The sequence below is a fragment of the Macrobrachium rosenbergii genome, chromosome 5 (assembly GCF_040412425.1).
Source record: "Macrobrachium rosenbergii isolate ZJJX-2024 chromosome 5, ASM4041242v1, whole genome shotgun sequence".
In the NCBI taxonomy this organism is placed as follows: domain Eukaryota; kingdom Metazoa; phylum Arthropoda; class Malacostraca; order Decapoda; family Palaemonidae; genus Macrobrachium; species Macrobrachium rosenbergii.
Genome location: NC_089745.1, coordinates 57,943,882 through 57,967,550, shown reverse-complemented (window position 1 = coordinate 57,967,550; position 23,669 = coordinate 57,943,882). Strand labels below are relative to the sequence as shown.

Sequence of the window (23,669 nt, the reverse complement as noted above, 5' to 3'; positions counted from 1 at the left end):
TCTTCTTTGCCCAAGCCTACAGCCCAATCTAGAAAACTAAACACTTCAAACACCTTGAACATGTTCTAGAGCAAATGATCAATCTCCAACGCAGAGACCATGGTCTTTGCCGAAGCAAAAGCCGACCTAAGGGCCAAATCAATGAGACCAGAGAAATCCCCCTGGGAGGAGGCAGCCACTCCCAGGGAGGGGGGCCTCTCCGGTCACATATGACCTATATCTCCTGGTTGAAAGGCAGGAAGGCGGAATACTAAAGCATGCCTTGCCCTGGCTTCTTTTCTTCAAGAGCCAGAGATCCACTTGTCTCATAGCCTCCTTAGAAGAGGATAGAATCCCTTTTGGAAGTCTCGATGAATCCCCGGGTAAGTCACTCATCATAAATGAGGAAGCCGGAGAAGAAGGGGCTGCCGGAGCAAAGAAATCTGAAAAATTATCCAGTAAGGCAGCATAAGCCGAAGGGGTGGAGTCCTGCCCTATATCTTCCTCCTCCAATGAGACCGGGGACAATGAGGGATCTTCAGGCGCTACGGAAATAGAAGTCGACTTCTTAAGAATACCCAAAATATTGTCTAACTGCTTCTGCAGCAGTGCCATGGAAGGGTCCAATCTGGGAGTAGACAAAGCAGTGGTCAAATGATGTTTCGATGAGGAAGTTCGTAAAACATGAGTGGGTGTCAAACAATCCTGCCACTTGGCCAAAGGAGAGTGAGTTGGCGCCGAAAGGTTTTCTGGCGCCAAGCAATGCGGGTGCACTACTGGGTGCTTCTTATCTTTTGGGCGCTCAGCTACTAGTGAATGCTCGGTCTCTACTGGGCGCTCGGCCACTAAAGAGCACTCGGTCACTAAAGAGGTGTCCTCGATCCCAGACGGGCACTCGAAACATGAGCATGAACTATCATGAGAAGGTTCCCTATTGGCTGAAGGACTAGCCCTCTTGCTGGACACAGATGATGGTTTGGTAGCTACTGATTGGGAAAAACGTTCAGGACTGTTCTATTTGTTGCACGATGGCTGCGGACTACCGGATCGTTCCCTGAACCTCTTGCCATAACACTGAGGGGACATGTCCCTGGGAAGCGCTTGCCTTTTCAATGGGCAAGATTCGTCTGAGAATCTCCACTGGCACCCGTGGGAAGGGCTAGAATCTCCCGAACTGGACGAGAGATTATGAACACTAGGCACACCTTTCCAACAGCTGCCTTTGATCGACACCCAGGACGACACAGGTGCGACTGAGGGGGCGACTACCTGTGGACAGACCCCACCAACCTCCCTTGGGCCTCCAGTATGTCTCCTCCCGGGGCTGGGGGAGTATGGCAGTGACCCTTGCCTAGGAGCGTCGGTGGGACAGGTAGCCACCTCCTCCACAAACACACCACTAGCACACTTTGCACTAAATTTATCCACGAGGACATGCATTGAATCACCCAACTGTGCCTCTGCATTAGCAAGAACATCAAACTTCTTATCGAATTTTGATTTGAGACTGGCGTAGTGATCTGGGTCGGGAACGAGGGAATCAGGAGTGGAGATCGGTGGTGCAGGAGGAGGGCTGGAAGTAGGAGGAATTACTTTAGCAGGAGAAGGGAGAGAAGGAACATTAACCTCACTAGATTCCCAAGTCACGTCTAGAGTAGCTAATTTAACCTCAGCCCTAGCAGCTGCTTTTCTCTTACGACCCCCTTCTAATTTTGCTAGGTGAGAAGTTAATGTCTTCCACTTTCTTTTGTCCTATTCACAGCATTCCTCACAAGTCAAGTCAATTGAACAAATTTGTCCTCTGCATGTCGTACAAAGGGTGTGTGAATTGTAACATACCTTGGTCAGACGAGTATTGCAACCTCTGCTACAATACCTAATACTCAATGTGCTAGAATCTGACATAATTACTAGTTAACAGAGTCGAAATAAAAATGAGTCAATCTCCTAAGAGAACAATAGTCAAAATCAGGAAAAGTACTATATAAATCGGTCAACCAATACAAATCCGAAGGCTACCAAGGCGAAAATACATCACCAAAAGGTAAGACTTTCAAGCCGAAAACCAAAATCAAGCTGCTGCTTAACACTTGTTGCTGTTAAGCCGGCAGAAACAAAAGTAAAGCTCTTGGCTTAGTTGCTTCTCTCTTTCACCCCGAAAGTGGGCGGAGTTAGTCACCTACATAAACGAAAAACTATCGCTACCGTGAATTTTAAAATTGAAGCTGCTGTCTAGTTAGAAACTCTTAGCTAAGTAATTACTGGGTAAGTTACATACATAAAAATAAATTTCCAGTGTGAAATGGTTAAAAAATTAATTAACAAATTTTAAAAGAAAATTTTGTACTATCAGTAAATATAATTTCCATGTTAAGTTAGTTTGTCTGATTAATTTTTCCTATAAAAAATTTAACTTCCCTGCTCTCTTACATACCCTGTATATTTATTAATTGTATGTAAATTATTATTTTCATTGTATAACTACCTTAATCATCATGGCCATTACTACTATTACATTAGAAGGTCAAGTTTGTATCCTGAAGCTTACAATATAATAGTGAATATACAGTAATGGATAGTTTATTACATATACTATTTTAATTATTTAATTGGATATGTACAATGTATATGAAAAAATTATCTATGTAATTATTACTGCAGATACTTTTAACAATTAGGACTGCAAATGGGTTTGTTGTGACATATTAAAATTACCTTAATTTCAACACTACACGTTCTCATCTTTGCAACTTATGAAAGTGTAAAAAACTAATGACTACACTATTACATGCACAGCACATTTACAGAAACATCTGATATCTCATGCTCTGTCTAGATTCTGCATATGCAGCAGAACTACCTGTTGGTGAAGGGCACCAAGGGAATACACCACCACTATTGGATAGTATCAGATCATCATAACTTGCAGGTGCACTAATACACTGCGTTAGAACATATGGGGCAGCACCTACATTACTGTAACACTTTACATACAGTAAGCACTTCTGTAATGCTATACACACTAATGAGAATGAGGCACGAGTTAAAAGTCTCTCGTGTAAGCACATAACGTGTAATGCACAGGAGAAAATCTATAGTAACTGCACTTGACGACAGCTAGCTGAAGAGAGAAGCAGAGCCAAGATGCAAATTCTGGCTGCCCAACAGGTTGCTGACGAATCACCCAGCAACTGTGAGATAATCTGAGATTTTGCAGAACCCAGTAAATCATACACAGGGAAAATTTATGTGCCACTCTTAGAATGTTCTGAATTGTGTAACAATTTTTCTGGACCCTTATTCTCCCCAACCATCATGAATTTTGAGTTTACAGTTCCCAACATTACACTGTTTTATTTTATACCATGGTGTTGAGTGGTCACTATGCCTAGTTCACTTCATTAACCTAAAAAACATCACAAGTGAAAAACATTTACATAATAGTTGAATATGATACAAACCAGAAAAAATACATACCAGTTATATGAGTACAGTAAAGGGTATCCCTAAAATTTTTTCCCAGTCCTTGGTAATTTTTGTAACGAAAACTTGTTAGAAAATATCCTTTAGCTCTGCCAGTATCATTATGGTCAAAATGATCCACAAGAAATCTTGTTCCTACGATGAGAAAAAAAAAAAAATTAGACATACATCATCAGCTTAATACAGAGAGAGAGAGAGAGAGAGAGAGAGAGAGAGAGAGAGAGAGAGAGAGAGAGAGAGAGAGAGAGAGAGAGAGAGAGAGAGAGAGAGTTTAATTCCAAGAGAAAGAAATACAGCTAATTATGGGCACAGACTTGGGATATGAAGAGGTTACATACAGTGAGGTTCTGAACATTAACTTATCACTAATGGAAGTAGGTAAATTTACTAAAATTAGGACAGACAAAACATGTACGGGAGTACTGCCAGCAGTATGCCTTACTAGTCACTGTAGCCATAACTGAACTGAAGAATTTTTGTGGCATCCCTTTAATCCCAGCTGCATTACTTACTGACTTAAATTTCATCTGTTCTCTTCTAGCTCTTTCTGATTAGCTACCAACTCTGTTAAATTTATCTTGTTCTATTTTCCACCTTTTATTTAAGAGCAATTCACAAGCCCAAAACGGAGGCTGGTAGGATGGACAACCTAATGGCATTAATGAGCCCAGGCATGAGTGAAGAAAGAAAGAGATGGAAAGCAAAATGGGGATTACAGGCAGTCCTTGGTTATCGGCGGGGATTCCGTTCTGGGGGTGTGATGATAACCGAAAATCGCCACTAACCGAAAATCGGCGATTTCCTTTCTTATCGGCGCCGAAAAGTGCCGATTTTCGGTAATCGGCACCTCTGTTAGGTATGTATTGGCGCCAATACCCAATTATCGGAAATTGGCGATTTTTGGCACCGAACATTGCCAATTTTCGTCGCTAGACAAGCGCCATAAAACCGAATCGCCATTAACCGAGCCCGCTGTTAACCTGGGGCTGCCTGTAATTCAAAGATAGCAAAAACTTAGCCACTGAAAAAATGGATAATATAAGAAGTCAGCAAAAAATTGAAGCAGAAAGAAAACCCCACAACTTTGCAATCAAGGTAAAGCAACAATAACCAAACCAAGAAATTAGAGGACTGCCAATTTCCACATAGTGAAGCGGGAAATGTTTAGAGAAGCAGATGACCTCCTTTTCAGCACAATCAGAAGGACAAAAACAGTTCCAGTGGATAATACACTAAGACCATCTTGCAACTGAAAAAGAAAAGGCTCCTTAGAAGTAATGGTGGATCCACACAAGATGAACTGCCTTTCCTTAATCCTGGTAATTAAAGAAAAAAGCATCTAAACTATGATAAGAATATTTCAGACAAGCTTTAATAATGGGGAAGATAAAATAAAATATCAATACAGGTATAAAAAATATGAATTTCTTTCAAGTAGAACTGAAAAACAGAACTATATATTCTCTCTCCAAGGAAAGGGCAAAGTAATAAGAATACACAAAACTAGATGTTGAAATAAATATTAAAAACTTGTGTTCTGGGAGCATTGATCTTGACCATTTTATTATACTGTGCGGACCAACAAATTAAGGGACTGAAAAAAAGCATACAGTATATTTATTGAATGGGAATGGCATAGAATTTCAGAAAAGGGAGAAAAAAGAAATGTGGAGGGTTAGATGAAAAAAACACCATGAGGAAAAGTAGACACATCAAACTAATCTTACCTTTAAAAAATAAATTGTCATTACTTTTCATGGGTTATCAATACAATTCTCCTATTTTCCTTAGTGAACTTCAACAATTTTTCACATCAGGCATTCAGATGGGGCAAGAGGGGAGCAAACTCTGGAAAACTTGAGGTTTGCAATTATGGAATGTAAAAATGGTAGTACGATATTTATCCTTCTCCACTTAACTTTGACCTATACTATTAGTACAGTACTAAACTTTTGATATTCATGATACATCCAGTGTCGGGTAAACCTAAAATTTACAAGAAATTTTTTACATAAAGTGTTTTCAAAAAACTTTACTTCAGCCATGCTCACCACAAGCATACTAAACTGCTGCTGCTAGTGAATTAAAACCTGTGAATAAATGTGGAATTAGTTCATTATTATAATTATACTACAGGGAGTCCCCAGTTTACACCAGGGGTTCTGCTCCAGCGTCGTTAGCGAAAAACCGTCGTTAACCCGAAAATCATAAGAAAACCTTACTTTTAATCATTTGGGTGTCTTGAAAATGACGTAACCTGCATTTTATTTTAATCATTTGGGTGTCTTGAAAATGATGTAACCTGCATTTTATTGAGTTTTTCATAAAAAAAAAAAAAATTTTAACCATTCTGCTGTTTTGGAGCAATATTTCTTCTGTCAGATCTGCGTCGTAAACCCGGAACATGAGCTGTAACCCAGAAAATAATTTTTTATGAATATATTTGAAGAGCATCGTAAACTCGAAACATACGCTGAGCCTATCGTAACCCAGGTACTGCCTTTAATACTGTTCTAGTGTGAGGTATTTCCATCAGATCAATGACCTACAATTCTATTCCAATAAAGCTGGAACAAAATGATTTGTTCTTAAATGAGGGATGAAAAGTGAGTCCAAACAAAGAGCAATTTGATAGCTGGGTGGGTAATGTAAAATATGGACAGAAATACAGCTGGGAACCAAGTACTATCCTTAGTACAGCACTAGCCTATGGGGGCTTAGTGAGCATGAGGTGGTCAGATACGTAAAAGAAAAAGGTGCTAGCTCATAACATACCAACTACTTAGAATCATATACAAGAGTGGTAACCCTTATGTAAAGCATAACAAAATTTTATTGAATTTGCCAACAAGCTGCATTAAAATTTGGGCAAACCTAAGTCACATACTTTTATGCACATAGGTGCAATGTATAGTAATTCATCAGGAATAATATTTTCCAATATTTTACTTTGCTTCTATTCTAAGGTATTTTACTGTACAGTATAATCTGCTACATATCAAACTGAGGGTCAACTCACTAAATATACTGTATGTTTAAAACCTGATTAATTGGAATTTATCTATTATATGAAAACACCAGGGAGGGATTTTCTGAAAAGAATTAGGGTAGATTGTTTCATGGGAGTGGTCAAGATATTAGCCTAACTTATGGCAAATCCATTACAGTGTAATATAACAAAATTAGTGAAAAAACTGAAAAACACACAAGGAATTAACAAAGCTGATGGATCACCACAATTCAAGCAAGCTACAAACTTGCTTGAGAGAACAATGAGGAACTGTGCTGTAATTATGAAACATACAGACCCACAACCACCAACACCAAGGATAGATCACAAAACACAATACTAAAATGGAGAAATTACTAGGCAAAAGCTAACAGCTGTTGCAAAACACAGGGAGTAATTAGGATAGTCATCAGGAATAGGGACATGCCAAACTCAAGTAATCCAAGTAGCCAAGAGGGAAAAGAGAATAGGGAATGGATGGAATGTAACAGATAGCCTAGGAAGAAAGGCAGCCGAGGCCCACTGGATGTTGCAAAGAACCTTTAACAATGCCTACAAAACACGGCACACGAAAAAACACAGGTAAAAAAATTCTTTGGAAAATACATGCTAAAAAGGTATGGGGGATTGAGAGCAAGAGTAAATGTCTATACTAAAATCATTAAAGAATGTGTGTCCTGTCAAGTCTGGCTTGGTGGGTCAAGATGGAAGCATATACCATAAATAAGAGTGATATTCAGTTACCACCATGAGTTGTTGGTAAGGAACCCCAGGCAAATGCCTGAATATATCTTGTTTGAAGTATAATATTGTCTGTCAATATAATATGCTTTAATACAAAATGCAATTCTGAATGCTTTTCACCCTAATGGAACTGACTCTTTTAAACATAACATTACAGAAGCAACAAGTAACAATGAGTTATTCACCTGTAATTCACTCACAGAAAGATCATCATGAATCTGTTGAGCAGTGCTGGCCTTGATATAAAATACAGAACAAGTACCATTCAAGAATGGTACTTTGCAATTTAGAATAACCTTCAAGGCTCATTCCTGTAATAAAAAATCCCTTCACTGTCACACAAAATGATGGCTGTATGTCAAAGGAACATGAAATATTGATAGATAAGAAACAAGAATAAAATTTAATTTTATACATTTACCTTGAATAAATTTATCAGGAGACTGATTTACTGTCTTCTTTACTGATGCACTGAATGTTTGGTTTAAATGATTTTGCAATCCACTGTCCTGAGAAATCAAGTATTCAACAATTCAATTTGTATTCAAGCCATTTCACTATTCAATCTTATACCTGATAATATACTTAAAAGTTAAAACTGTGCTTTTTACAGTGATCACAGCAAGGGTATAACTATACATATCGTAACAATGCACTTATTAAATATGTTTGCATTTAAAACTTCAATATTAGAAGAATGATAAATTCCAAAATAATTTCTGGGAAAACTTCAGTATTTTTGTATTAGCATCTTCTGTTTTGCATGTTTTCACTTGAACACTTTTCTGCACTAATATGCAGGAGTAACAACAGATGGTACAGAGTGGTATGCAAGGAATTTTGAATGATCTAATCTCACCTGCAGACAATTACATGACAACTAGATCGCATTGCTGACTATCAGAAAAATATCCAAAAGGAAGTAATACACAAATTTTCTAACAACACTTTGAAGTCTCTAAATATACTCTACTGTATAAACATAGCAAACCTTACACTATCCCACTCATTAGTGAACATTGCAAAACACTTGTGCTACTGTTAGTGCTAAGTGGTACTTCATCATTATTTTTACATCTGGTTTTCCCTTTAAAGGATCTGATTTATGATGGGTTCCCTCCACATTCTCTTTTGTGCACTTTCTAGTTATATTTCTGTGAGGTCTGTTTCCATTCATGCCCTTTCTCCACGATTTTCTGGCTTTTGTCCAACTTCCATATCTACTACTACTCTGACTGACAGCTCCTCTCCTTTCTCATCACACAGCCAGGCCATCTTAATCTTTGAGATCTCTGATGAACTTCTAGTCCCTGAACTCCACATTTCTCATTAACTTTATTTGTAATCAAAACTTTCTAATACACTCCAATCTTGACTTGCTAATTTTGCTCCAGTTTCTTATTTATCTATTTTCATTGATATTTTATCCCTTAAAACTCTGAATCATAAAATCCTGACATGTGGTCATCTAAAAAGTTTCATAGATCATTCTTCTTTACCTAATACATTTTGTGTTACCTTTTTATACTCTTATTTCCTCTCCATTATATTATTTTATATTACACTTGTTTAAAATATCTCACATACCATGATGTCTAGGATTTATCTTTATTCTTTTATGGCTTTCATCTATCATTCTTAAAAAAACTGTTCCTTTAGCACGCTTCTGAAATAGTCCCCAAATATTTAGTAACCTATCCTAGCATTTATAATGTTGCCTTGCCTGATACTTTCTTTCCTTAACAGCAAATTATAGTGTAATGAAATGCAGTAATTTACACAGTTTCTTATTTCTTTCTTCTTTACCTAATACTTCACTTCATACTACCCAAGTACTTCCACTCTATCACACCAGCCACAACTACTGTATCAACAATTTGTACATACACTCTTATGAACTTTGCCTTTTTTTTTGTAACTGTCAATGTCTCATAAATCACATATTTTTACTGTATTGCTCTAAATTGAAAAATTTTGAAAGTAATCTATATTTTTCCTAACATACAAACCTGAGGTCTTTACATAAGAAATACCTTCAGCACAAGCTGGAGCAGGCCATTCTACACGAGGTTGTTTGGTAGTTGAACTACCGGTGGGAGAGGTGAGGGGTACCCTCACCACCTCCCTTTGCTGAGTCACATATCCACTTGCCTTATAGCCCTGGTGAGCAGGAGGGGTGGCTAGATGTGGGCAGTTTATGTAAAGACCTCAGGTTTGTATGTTAGGAAAAATACAAATTACTTTCAAAATTTGTCATTTGTTCCTACACGAATACAAACCATCAGTCTTTACATAGGAAGACTTACTGCTTGGTGAGAGGATCTGAGCAGACTTCCTAACTGACTGGAGGTTTGCCTCATCTAGGACTTTTTCCTGGTTATGCAATGTTGAGCAGAGGAAGCAGTCCCATGCCTCTGATCAGGGGAACAAAAGTGTGCTCGGCTGTCAGACTTCTGGGCTTTTCAAAGTAATGGGTGTGAAAGCAACATTACTTCAAAAAAGGCTTGGAAAAATATTGCATAGGAGGCAATAAAGCTTAGATGAGTAATGGGTTAATTTTATTGCCCAGCCCTCTCTCCCCTTGCTAGAGAGAGGGCAGGATTTGCTTCTATTTGATCATTACCATGAAAAAATAGAAAGGCTGATCACTCACCTGCATCTCTGTCTGTCCAGCATATGACGGTTTGACGACCTATCCTCTGCCCGCAGGAAAGGAAAGGTATTAAAAGGAGAAAGGAGGGAGGGCAGTCATACACACACAGACACACACACACACTTTCACTTCTAGTCCCCGGTTAACAGCAGGTTCGGTTAATGGTGATCCGGTTTTATGGCGCTTGTCTAGCGATGAAAATCAGCAATTTTCAGCACCGAAAATCACCAATTTGAGCTTACTGGCACCAATACATACCTAACAGAGGCGCCAATAACCGAAAATTGGACTTTTCGGCGCCGATAAGCCCTGAAAATCGCCGAAAAAGCCCCAAAAATCGGCGAATTTCAGTTATCATCACACCCTCAGAACGGAACCCCGCCGATAACTGGGGACTGCCTGTATTACCATACATCTTAGACCAGATGCTACCTGTCCTGCCAAGGGAACTGGATGAGCTACACCACTTGTTGATCAGCCACCACAGAACCCAAGGAAATGGAGTCTAAGGGACTATGGGCAATGTTCTTTAGGTAAAAGGAGGTGAACATCATCTGACGTGACGACACTCCTGCTCTCAACACCTGATATAACGACTGGTTCTTCCTGAACGTGAGGAAAGGCACGATGCCCCTAGCTTCGTGAGTTCTGGGGGAGAACGTACTCGAGCCCTCCTCGCTTGACACTGAGCATGCCCATTTGATAGTCTCATGAAGCCAGAAAGATACTGTGTTCTTGGACACCTCTTTCTTGGTCTTGCCAGTGCTAACAAAAAGTCGTTAACACTCAGGCCTGAATTGCTGAGTCCTTTTAAGGCAGTGCCACAGCACCCTAAGTGAACAAAGTAGTATCTCTTCTGGTTTGTTACCAACAAAGTCCTGTAGGGAGGGGATCAAGAAGGACTCCAATCTGGCATCAGGAACCGATGGATTCTGAGTCCTTGCTATGAATTCTGCTATAAATTCGAAACAGATCCCCAGCCCCTCGAGCGCTTAACATTAAATGGAAAAGACCAAGAAGTTATCCTACTCTCTTTGCTGATGCTAGGGTAAGCAGAGATACAGTCTTGAGGTCAGATCCCTGTCTGATGATTCTCGTGAGGCTCGTAAGGTACACAAGTCAGGCTTCAAAGGACAAGAGTCCCATTCAATTCAGGGGGCCCGAGTTCCCTGGGAGAGCAAGACTTTTCGAAGCTCCTCATTAGCATGGACATCTCCCATGAGGAAGAGAGAGCTACGTATTTTAGGCGTAGGACTAAGTCCGCTACCTGCTGAACGGTAGCTCTGAATGGATAGCAGATCCAGCAGGTCTGGATACCACTCAGCCTGCAGCCATTTGGGAGCCACCAGGGTCATTCTGAGATTTGTAGTGATCATTACCCTGTTGATCACTTGACAGAGAGAGAATGGAAGAAAAGTGTATGGGCCGAGATTGTTCCATGGGTGCTGAAAGGCGTCATCCGCTGCAGCCCAAGGGTCCGTGACGGCTGAGCAAACACCGGCAACTTCCTGTAGTGCCGTGTTGCAAATAGGTTTACAACTGGTCATCCTCAAAGATCGAACAATCTTTCAAGACATCAGGGTTTAGGGACCATCCTGTCCCTACCACTTGACCCTGGTGGCCGCATTTGTCTGCCATTACATTCTTTTACCCAACACATATTTGGTTGACAACTCCACTGAGTGTGCTATTGCCCACTCGTGCACTTGCACCATCAACTGATAAAGCTGAAGAGACACTAGTCTTTCTTACTTATTGATGTATGCCATTATCATGGTATTGTCGCTCATGAGTACAACAGAATGCCCCATTACTCAATCCTGGAACTCCTGGAGAGCCAGAAAGGGTGCCTTGAACTCCAGGATGTTGATGTGCAAGTGTTTGACATTCTGATTCTATGCACCCGAAATTAGCAACTCCTCCAGGTGTGTCCCCTGTCCCTCCCTCAAGACTTCAGAAAACAGAAGCATCTCGGGTAGGGGTGTGTGAAGCTGGACTCCTATTATGAGGTCCCTGTCGTCTAGCCGCCAAGCTAGGTCCTGTTTCATTTCTCTCGAGAGAGGAATAGGAAGGGATGGTGGATCCCTTGCTTGGGACCAGAACTCCTTCATTCTCCACTGGAAGAAGTGAAGGTGAAGCTGCTCACGAGGGATCAGTTACTCAAAAAGCAACAAGTGACCGAGAACTACTTGCCAAATTCGGGCTGGTTGTTCCTGTCGGGACAGGAATAATTGCACTATCTCCTTGGACTTGCTGATGTGGAAGTCAGGGAAAGACTCTCACTGCTGCTGTAACTATCAGCATGCCCAGGTGGTTTATCCTCTGCTTGGGTATGAGGTCCGACTTCTTGAGATTTATCACAATCTCACACAATGTCTAGGTTGCGACAAAATTCAAGGAGGCAATTTCTGTCCTGGAGCAACTTCAAGCGAGAGTTTGTCAGAACTAGCCAATCGTTGAGATATCTCAGAAGACATATCCCATGAGAATGGCCCATGTCGAAACAAGGGTGAACACTCTTGTGAACACCTGGGGAGCGGATGATAGTCTGAAACAAAGTGCCCTGAACTGATACACCGTCCCGTTGCAGATAAAGCAGAGGTACTTGAGGGAGGACTGATGGATAGGTATCTGGAAATACGCATCCTGCAGATCCATCGTAAGCATGAAGTTGGACTCCCTGATGGCTGCCAGCAATGACAAAGTCATTTCCACTTCTCTACAAGAAAGTTTATGCTGTAAAAGCCTGGAGATTTGTCTGCCACAATTTCCACAGCGACCTTAATCAGCATTGCCTTCACCTCGTTCTGTAGAGCGAGGTCCTTCAGCAAGCCGGGAACTCACATCTGTAGACGGACCGTAATAATGGTGAGGGGTGGGGGAGACTCAAAGGGAAGCAAATAGCCACCCGGAGGACAATCACTATCCAGACTCTACTCTGTGTCGCTGCCATTTTGTCCAATGGCTTGACAGGCAACGCCCCCACTAGTGGCAGCATGTGGAGGGGAATGCCATCCCTAGCGTCCTCCTCCCTTCTTCTTCCCCCTACCCTGGGTGGGCATGAGGACCAAAATGGCTGCTGCTTTGCATCCTTCCTGGTGGGGACCAAAGAAGGCTGGGTATTTTTGCAAGGGGCCTTAGGATTTTGTGCATTCCTAGGACCTGCAGAGAAAGGATCAGCCTGGCCTGATGATCAGGATGAAGTGGCACGCCAAGGCCGAGGTCTTTGCCACTGCACGGTAGACGAGGTGGCTGTTGTGATCAGCCCTTAGATGATCCACCACAACGTCCACTTGCTCTCTGTCAAAGAGAGAAGTGGAACCCAGCAAAGGTCCATTTCTCAAGATTAAGACTGATTCGGGACTTAAAAACTTCAGAACTTGATAGAGAGTTGTGTCTTGTCTCTTAAGAATCAGGTTTGTCTATAGGTTAGCTGTCTGGTGGGGTAGGTAAGTACAGGCAGTCCCCGGTTATCAGCGGGGGTTCCACTCCCAACAGTGTGACGATAACCGAAAATCAGCAATAACAGCACCGATCCCTGGTTATCAGCGCCGCCGATAAGTGGGGATCGGCGCCGATAACTGAGGATTGGTGCTGAAAATCCAGTTATCGTCGTCACTAGACAAGCGCCGTAAAACCGTATCACCAGTAACCAAGGCCGTTAATAACCGGGGACTCCCTGTAATGACCTTACATCCAGACAGGAACAGTCTGATAAGGCTAGCCATTTCCTCGTTGGGAAGTGATGAAGAGGAAGTGATGACCTTGCCTACTGTTGTAGACCAATGGTCGATCCAAGAGACTGCTTGCCTCTGACTCCTGATGTGAGATGATGTTTTCTGCACGGAGTTGCTCTACCGACAGACCTGGGTCTGTGCAGTCAGGATTGACCTCTCTGAGGGTTTTGTAAAATTTCGTCTGACGAGGGAGCAGTGGAGGAAGCAGCTTATACAAGCGGCTGGAGCGAAGTGAGTTCTCCTTTCCAGAGACAAGAGAACTCATCTGAGCCAAGACTGATTTTGCAAGCTTCAACCACGGTAGCTCTATTGAGGGTAAAGATTCCCTATGGGGCTCGTCCCGGGCTTCGAGCACCGAGGAACAGCTTCATCGGCAGCCAATGAACGTGAGTGGGAGCTGCCCCTGGAAGAACGACTGCACCGTGTTGAGTGAGAGCATGGTCTGTCCCAATGATGTGCAGGACTTTTTCTGTCAGGCGTGCAAACCCTATGGTAGGTGTCACTGACTCGGGACCCAATTCTTCGATCATCCAAGGCACGGCTCGTGGAAGCCACGCCCCGGGTCAGGGACTTGGGCTAGGGAACAATGTCTGCACATTGCACATCCACAGTCTCCCTGTAGGCCTCGTCTCAGTCCAGGGACCGTGAACGGTTATTGTAGCAGTGCGTGTCTGTTGGCCTGTTGGAGCCCAGGGGTAAGAACCTTCGGGGGCAAGGGTTGAGCAGATCCGTGTGCACGGATTGACCGGGGCACAGTCATGTCCCGCAGACAACGTTGCTGCCGTGATGGGAATGACCCTCCAGGTCGGAACTTTGGAGCTCTTATACACAAGAAGGTTCTTTGTCAGGCATGCGAGATGTCTGGTATCGGTGCCCCGGGGGTTATCAGCCGTGTCACAGCTGTTCCCAGAGTGCACTGCTTCCATGGCTCTTATGTCCGAGGACCTCTGAGACGCAGGTCCCCTGTCCTGGGACAGGGGGAAAAGGTGCATTCCACACCTTGGGTGCCCAGAGAGACCTGAGACATGGATCCCTGTCCTGGGAAGGGCAAGACAACTTCTGCATCTCGGGTGTCCAGAGAGACCCAAGATGCAGGTCTCCCATCCTGGGACAGGGGAGAGTTGTATTCCAAGCCTCGGATGTCCGGGGACGAGGGTCCCCGTCCTGGGACAGGGGCCTCTGGTATCTGTACCTTGGGTGTAAGCCGTGTCATGGCTGCTCCCAGGGCAGTTGCTTTCAAGCCTCGGATGTCCGGGGGCCCCTGAGACGCAGGCCCCCCGTCCTGGAACTGAGGAAAAGGCACATTCTGTGCCTCGGGAGCCCAGAGATACCTGAGACACGAGGCCCCTTTCCTGGGATAGGGGCAAGGCACCTTCCATGCCTCAGGTGCCCAGAGAGACCCAAGACGCAGGTCCCATGCCCTGGGATGGGGGGAGAGTCATATTCCGTGCCTTGGATGTCCGAGGACACCTGAGACACGGGTTCCCCACACTGACATGGGACAAAGACACAGAGAGATCTTTGTGCTTCTTCAGTAGATGAAGACACATTGTGAGAGGGCCGACCGGCCTTCTCACGGTCCACTTCTCATGGTCCAGAGCTACCACCCTTCTCTTCTTCAGTCTGTCTGCCTAACATGACCCTAAGAAGAAGGGGTCTTCTCATTGTCTAGAGCCACTGCCTTCTTCTTCTCCAGGTCTGTCCGCTTAACAGGGTCCTTGGAAAAAGAAGGGGGGAGATGAGAGAAGATGGAGAAGATACTGACGATGACGAGGGGGCTCTCCATTAACTCGGCCAGGAGCAGATCCTTAGCATTGGGAGACATTGGGGGGCACGTTGATGTTAATGGGACAGGGTGCATGGACGGGAGGCTGGCTGGAGGCATTAAGGTGCGTAATCAAGCCCAGCACCGATGGTTTCCCTGGAAGACCTAGTCTTCCCGATCTCCCCAAGACCTGAAAAAGACTGAATATAAGAGGCTGCCTCCTTTTGCCCAGGGGAAAAATGCTCGCCTCCTGAGCAAACTGAGGAAACCCTCATCAGATTGTGACAGGTCACCACTCCTCAATACCAGGGCCCCGTTACCAAAGCACCAGGGGAATGTGGAGGAGTAATTTCCCTCCCTTGATGAAGAAGCAGCGGAAAGGAATCGCTTGGGAAGAGAAAAGGAGCTACCTGACGTCTTCAGAGGAGAATACCCCTCCGAGGACGGTGAGAAGCCCTGGAATTCTCTTTCCAGCGAACCTCATCCATTGCTCCAGGGACCAATTACAACACTCAGAGCAAGTATCAGTCACCGAACACATACATTTGCGGTATATGGCATAAACTGTGTGCGGGTCTACTTTGAAGGGTGAAAGAAAGCAATTGTAACATCACTCACCACACCCAGGCAAGGTTTAGATGATTCTTCTTGGGTTTGCATGATACCCATGAATAACAACAATATATCAAATATACTCAAGCACAACAAAAAGGAAGAAAAACACCAGTATGAAGTACAGGTAGAAACAGCCAGCAAACATTCCGGCAGACGAGGGCGATAACACGTCCGCTCTGTGCGAAGGCTGGTGAGGGTACCCCTCACTTCTCCCACCGGTAGTTCAACTACCGAACAACCTTGTTGTGTAGAATAGACTGCTCCAGCTTGCGCTGAAGGTAATTTCCATGTAAAGACCGATGGTTTGTATTCGTGTAGGAACAAATGTACATAGCCCATATAATAATTACCAATGCAATGATCCCAAAGAAAGTGCTGCTAACAACTAAGGGTTAACACATCAGTATGAAACACATGACCACTACCAGAAAACTACTTAAACTACTTAAGAGACAGAAAGTTATAATAAAAATAAATATAGTTTTCTAGTCAGAGGCTTGTACACTTAGCAATGACACTGGAAGAAGAAAGGAAGACTGCTGTGAGCAAGGTATTTCCTTTCCCTTCCTCAGGAAAGTACATAATGGCAAAGTACATAACTACTGAATGGTGTATGTTATAACCATATGACAGAAAAAGAACACATGGAAAATATTATTTTCATTTTTTAAGAATACGTAATTCTAAAAATCTTAAAATTAAGAAAAGATCTTTGAAATCAATGATTTTCAAATCTAAATTTTCAAATGCTTAAAAGAATTACAAAACTTTTGAACATCTACATGAAAAGTAATAGCTTAAATATTAGAACTATTAGAACTGTCCCTTTAGAAATATGAGATGCTGAAAGTAAATGAAACCAAACAATTTCTGATTTTAGGAGAAAAAGAACTATGCAGTCTCCATAAATTTATTTCAAGACAATTTCTTCCAAACCAACAGGTGCAGACCAAATTATAATGACTGCAAGATTATGCTGTATTCTAAACCAGAAAAAAAAGATATGCAGTATGGTTTACCTTGCAAATATCCGAGTTCTCTTGAGTTGTGCCGATGCTAACTTTTCTCTGCATTTGTGAGGTGCAAGCTCCTGCTGAGGCCAGCTGCAGAGTTTTTGAATATCCTTAAAATAAAAGATGCAATGATTGCATTACAGGAAGACCTTCCTAATGCTTCTATTCAGGTTAAAAAATGATAAGTTTTTAATTAATCTGTATTTTTCATAGCTAACAAACCTGCAGTCTTAACATTAGGGTAGATGCTATGCTCCTGTAATAAACCCTGCAGATCCAATGAAGGCAGACAAGGACCCTAGTGCTCAGGAGGCAGAAGATTTAGAGAATCAAGAGTTTCTTTCTTCTTATGCAGAGGTTATTGATCTCATTCATGAATTCAATAATCTTTCTAAAAAGGCTGCTCCTCCGTCCACGATCACCTCGACAGGTATAGCAGCCTTGCTGGGACCAAAAAAGGACTCGAAAACGTCTTTTGAGTTACCTTGTTCCAGTCACGCAGACTCAGTCCTGAATCATGTAAATTCTTTGATTTCAGGCCAGGATAACTCTCTTCGTTCCAGCAGGTTGTTCAAGTTTCTCCCCTGTCCCCTCTCTTCCTCGGCATAGATGATATTATGCAACTCCTCTCGCGCCTCTTCTGAATAGACAGGCCAACTCTGATATTGTCCGATTGAAGCCGGGGCTGGTATTGGATCAGGTTAGAGCAGAGGGTCCTTCCCTTACCTTTCAAGGAGTCAACTGCATCTTCTGCCTTACAAGTTGTTTCTTGGCTTGACTTGTGGTTACAGCAGTGGCAAGAATTTCTTCTTCTCCTTCAAGAAATATTGTCAACAGTGCGTCTTACATCAGATTGTTGTAATCTGGTACCAAGTCCATATCGTACCTTATCCATTTGAGTGTGAACTTGCGGGCTAATATCCTGCTGATGAGGAGAGATGCAGCCCTCCCCAAGGTAGCTTGGTCTGTCAATGTTGACTCCTAATTGTCCTTGAGGAATGGCGATATCCTGGAATCCCAGCTGCTTTTCCCAAGGGAACAACAGGATACAGTTATCGACAGGCATCGAGCCGACAATAATGATCATCTTGTCCAGCAGGCAGTGAGTAAATCAACAGCTCCTTCTCACCTAAACATTCCAAGGCAGAATCAGCAGTCTCTTTCCAAGAAGCCTATAAGACCAGCTACCTTGAACAAGACTTCTCAACTTGCTTCGTCTCTCCAAAGAAACTGCCTCAGCAATGTCCCTTTCAGACCCACTATTCAAGATCAGGGAGGGGGAACAGAGGCAGAGCCAGGGGAGGTAGACGATAGAGTGGGCACCCCTCCCCGCTCATTGCCACCAGTGGAGGGATGCCTGGCGAACCATTGGGCTATGTGGCAAAGTTTTGGGGCAGAGCCATGGGTGGTAGACCTCCTTCAGATAGGATATCTTCTTCCTTTACCTGGTATCCATAAGCCAAGATAAATATTACGTTTTTATGACAAGCTTTTACAACACACTCATCAAAAATTAGCCTTTTTCAGTACAAGTAATATCCATGTGCATAAACAAAGTTCCTAAGAATTATTCCACCATGCATACGCAGCAACCTCCCAATTACTTGAGATAATTAATGATGCTCCTTAATCTTCTCTATCTGAGAGGGCAGAGAAGGGAGGAGGATATTACAGTTTATGAGAACTAATTTTGTATAAAACTTTTTTCTCTGTGAAAATACAGTGCATTATTACACAATCATGGCCTGAACTGCTATTTTAAGGAGAAGAATAAAGCAGATGAGTCTAGAGAGGCAAGACATCACAGCCAGAAATCCACTGGAAGGAAATAAGTGGCGCTGGCAAGAGCAGGTCCAAAAAGAGTGCTTCTGTATCTAAAAATCTGCAAACTGAAGGATGTCCCAGCTTTGGGCATTCCTATAAGTGAAGAGTCTGCAGTGGATGAAAGCCCAAAGATAGATTCCAACTAACAAAAGGGGCTTAAGGCAGTGAATTCAGGAAAAACACACTTGGTAGCAAATATCTGATGAATAAATGTGAGGAGGAAGAGAGAACTGCAGTAAATCCATGCCCTTTCCATAAACCCCTAAACATTTTCATCTTCGTAGTAAATTTCTTTTGGAGTGATTATAACAGGTAAAAGGACTTTTATACTCGATTTGGCATGTTCGACAATAATACTGCCCAGTGGAAATTGGTTATTAGTTCTGGAAGGTAAAATCCTCCTCAATCAACATTAATTTTGCTGGAAATCCAACAGCAGCTTCCAAAGCAGAAGCAAATCCTATTACAGTATTTTTACTTCACTGAACGCATACCAACTGCTACATAAATTAAGACATCTTTTAATTTCCACAAATAGGTTTACATCACTTCGTCCCACATATGATTTTTTCAAGTCCTAGTATATGCTTCTTGCTCTCTGAAGTGACATGTGGCAGCTCATTACACAAAGCTTTCTGTTCATGTTTTTTTAACCATAAATTTAAACACTTAAACCTTCCTAATGATGAGGCAGAAGCAAATGCATAACAAATTATTTCTTCTTGCTTCACAAAATTCTCTTAAGGATGACTCACTCCTCTTGATTATTATGAACATTTTTGTTATATCCTTTTTCTCTTACATATTACATCATGAACTCAATTTTCTGATTCAAAGGACTCTTTTGGTTTGGCATAACTAGCATTAGCACTATCTCATGCACTCTCGTGTTGTATCAACCAGGTTAAGTGCTTACAGAGAATCAGTGGAACAATGAACAATAACCCAAGGATGAATCATATGAGATCCTGTCTAAGAAGTTGGCAGCCATGTAAGTTAAATTTGAAATGAAATTGGTAATTTCTAAATTTTTTATACTTCATTACAAAATATTCTCCAACTGCAGGTAAGTGAAACCATAAAAAAAAAGACCACCTTCACATTACATTCTTATATATACACTAGACACCATGTATTACTAAAGTTTTTATTGGATAAGCAAGGAAAAAATCTAGCCCTTTCATCAGCATCAAGACAAGCACAAAATGTACCAGTGAAAATTAAATAAACTAAAAACTAGCCTAATCACAGATCAACAAAGTCAAAGTCACAACCATCCAGATGTGATTGGTTCCTTCATATATAAAGTAAACATACAAATCAAGCATATTCAAACACACACACACAGCATGTACTACATCAGCATACTGCTGGTGTAAAATAAAAAACCACAGGTGACAGCAACTCATACAATGAAGTCACTGTACAGACCTATGAAATAACAAAACCACAGGTGACAGCAACTCATACAATGAAGTCACTGCACAGACCTATGAAATAACAAAACCAGAAGTGACAGCAATTCATACAATGAAGTCACTGCACAGACCTGTGAAATAACAAAACCAGAAGTGACAGCAATTCATACAATGAAGTCACTGTACAGACCTATGAAATAACAATCATGTGTACTAGCAACAACCTGAACATTTAAGCTAAATTTACTCACAGACTGACAAGTACCAAATGAAAACTTCCACATGCTACACATTCAAGCTCACCATGCCCACAAACAGAACAAGTGTCAAAATCATGAATTATTGATATGTAACGTAAAGTACACAGCCTATTTTAACAATACAGCCATTTGTCTTTCCATAAATGAAAGTGTTTGTATTTGAATTTTTCTATCGCATGAAACTATCTCAAAATCGCTTCTTAAACTCCTAATAGTCTTACCATGATATGAATTAGAGCAATCCTCTTGGGCCTTATCTGGCATTGTTTTACCCAGTGACTTCCTTAACTTCTTTCGAAGCGTCTTTGCAGGCTCTGAAAAAAAAGAAATGAAACTTTTTTCTTGTAAGATCCTTTCCAGAACCTATAAATGACACTTGACAAACTGAAAAACTTGAGTAATAGACACTATGTGAAGTCCACACTCCCAACATCCTAGAAATGAGATCAAGACAGCATTGTGTCAAATAATATGATGGTGGAATAAATATGAATGGAGAGCAACTAAAAAAAGGAGTGAACTTTCATGATTTAATAGCGGACATGGAGAAAAAGAGCATAAGGATGTCTAGAGAAAAAAGATGGGGGATAATAAGTCAAGTACCATGGGCAAACAGGAAGATGTGGAGATTATGTTTTCAAAACTTTAGGCCTGACAATGGAAGAAAGAAAAAGGTTAGAATATCAAAACATATTTAGAAAAGCAGAGTTGGGAGGAATACATTCAGAATCTTAGTACACAAACAGGGAAGATGCACGATGTGAAAGGGGCAAGTTATAACATGAAAAAGCAGAAATTAAAGTTAAAAAGAAAGATATAACAGAGCAATGCAGGCACTACTTTCACAAAGACAAATAAAAAGAATACTGATATGAGGGCCACTAAAGTGACATCTGAAGAGGTTAGAAAAGCCCTGAAGATGACAACAGGTACAGCTACAGGACAATGCAGGACACTAGAATGAGGAAAACTGATATAGCTCCAAGAGAACTGAGAACAGCACTAAAATTTGTTAAAAGAACATGGATAATTAGTCACTGAAATTACTAAAAGAAACCATTGGTCATGAAATGGAACCAGATGGGAACAGAATGGCAGAGGACAAAAGGTAACTTATGCAATAGATGAAAACAGATGGAAATGGAATGGCAAAAGACAAAGGGATACTTAATGAAGTACGTACCTGGCACCAGATGGGAATGGGATGGCATAAGACAAAGGGAAACTTAATGCAACAGATGGAACCAGATGGGAATGGAATGGAAAAAAACAAAGGCAGAACACAGAATTTACGACAAAGGCCACGAGCTGGGACCTATGAGACCATTCAGCACTGAAAGGGAAATTGACAGTAATAAGGTTTGAAAGGTGTAACAGGAGGAAAACCTCGCAGTTGCATTAGGAAACAATTTTTAGAGAGGGTGGAAAGAGCATATGAATGGAGGTGAAGTAAAAGAAATGAGAGACGTTGCAGCTAGGAGCCGAAGGGACGCTGCAAAGACCCAAGTAAGGTCTAAAGTGCACCACGAGAAGCACTGACAGCACTAACCCCCTACAGGGATAATGCAATACTGCAGTTGGAACCAGATGGGAATGGAATGGCAAAGACAAAAGGAAACTTGATGCAACAGATGAAACCAGATGGGAATAGAATAACAAAAGACAAAGGGAAACTTGATGCAATAATATGCAAAAGTATATAGGACTAATATTGCTAGACCATGGCACAAGCATCAGAAATGGTATCTGATGAAGATTAAAACGATATTTTTACAAATTAAAATGTTTTTCTTGCAAACCATTAAACCAAAAATAGTCTTATTTATTCAAACAGCTCTCCAGTCATACCAATTTGTTAAATCCAGAAAGTCAAAGACTCCACCTCCAAAACCCAGACATAACTTTAATTTAGGTAGTAGCAATGTGTGTATAATGTTTTTATATGATTGTGCTAGTATTTAAGGATTCCATGTCTTCATTTGTCTAAAATATTAACATTCCCTACCTTCTGTGTACAGTACACTAGTTTTACTAATTACACAGTATTTCATACCAATTAGTAATATGAAAAATGAGTTAATTTCAGGTTTTCTTACTTATCCCTTTTGATGTTCATTTACTACTATACATACCAGTCATTATTATATTTTTGTGTTGTCTATGTAGGGCACTTCCTCTCTCCCTCAAAACTCCATTTTTTACCCCTTTAATATTGCATAGTACTGGGTACACGAAGGTGGTACTGTAGTCCTCTTAAGATTTTGTGTTTTCTATGTAGGGTACTTCCTCTCTCCTTATAAACTCCATTTTTTTACCCCTTTGATATTGCATAGTACCTGGTACATGATGGTAGGCCTCTTAAGATTTTGGCTTGAAGGGTGTAGAGGAAAACAAACAGTATTGGAGGTTGCCCACTACTGAACTGCCAGGTGTGCGATGAAGCAAAACATTGCTGGCTATCTAGATTCAGACATTTGGATATTACGTAACTGTGTACAGTATTTATACATACATGCACACATATAGTCTCTCTCAAATACTAGATGATAGAAATTTAGTACATATTGTACGTACTGTTAATTTGGAAACAAGTGTAATCTCTCTGAAATATAGATGAGAAAGTATTACATGGCAACCAGGGTCCCACACTCATTTTTTTTTAGACAGAGATGCACATGTGCGTTTCTGTAGCGAGTGCAATGTTTATGTGTGCCATTCGGTAGTGAACACAATGTTTACACCTTGTTAAGCTTCTCAGTAAAGAAGAGGCTAGCCTGAGGTTAACTCAGAGGTGTTGCTGTTATTGTCACCATTATTATTACTATATATATGTTAAAACTTCTATAAGTATAGAAATTAAGAAGATTTTAATATCTCATATAAATCGATTACCATAATATATTTGCCATCACAGAAGACGCACCCATTTTACAAGGATACTTTATGGAAAAAAAAAAAAAGTTAGGGCATCATAACATTTACTGAAAGATGTTTTAAAGTGATTTTGTACACTATTCCTGTAGACCCTGTATGAAATTTACCATTAATTAATACTGAACGTAAACAAGGTTTATGTAATTATTACCACGATAGGCCACCAGGATGGAGCTTTGGTGTGTTTACATCCACTCATGCCACACGCTGCCTAGTGCCGACGTGACTTAGGCA

The 23,669-nt window shown here is 41.3% G+C and overlaps 1 protein-coding gene across 5 annotated transcripts in view; it reads right to left on the bottom strand.

The window, feature by feature from the left end:
• LOC136838828 (DNA cross-link repair 1A protein-like) overlaps window positions 1-23,669 on the bottom strand; it is a 97,320-nt gene that overhangs the window by 64,387 nt on the left and 9,264 nt on the right. For all 5 annotated transcript variants that reach the window (XM_067104461.1, XM_067104457.1, XM_067104458.1 and 2 more), the window contains exons 3-6: window positions 20,723-20,815; window positions 17,006-17,109; window positions 7,638-7,725; window positions 3,457-3,597 (exon numbers count right to left, since the gene is read on the bottom strand). In XM_067104461.1, coding sequence (XP_066960562.1) covers window positions 3,457-3,597; window positions 7,638-7,725; window positions 17,006-17,109; window positions 20,723-20,815 — 426 coding nt within the window. The remainder of the gene's footprint in view (window positions 1-3,456; window positions 3,598-7,637; window positions 7,726-17,005; window positions 17,110-20,722; window positions 20,816-23,669) is intronic.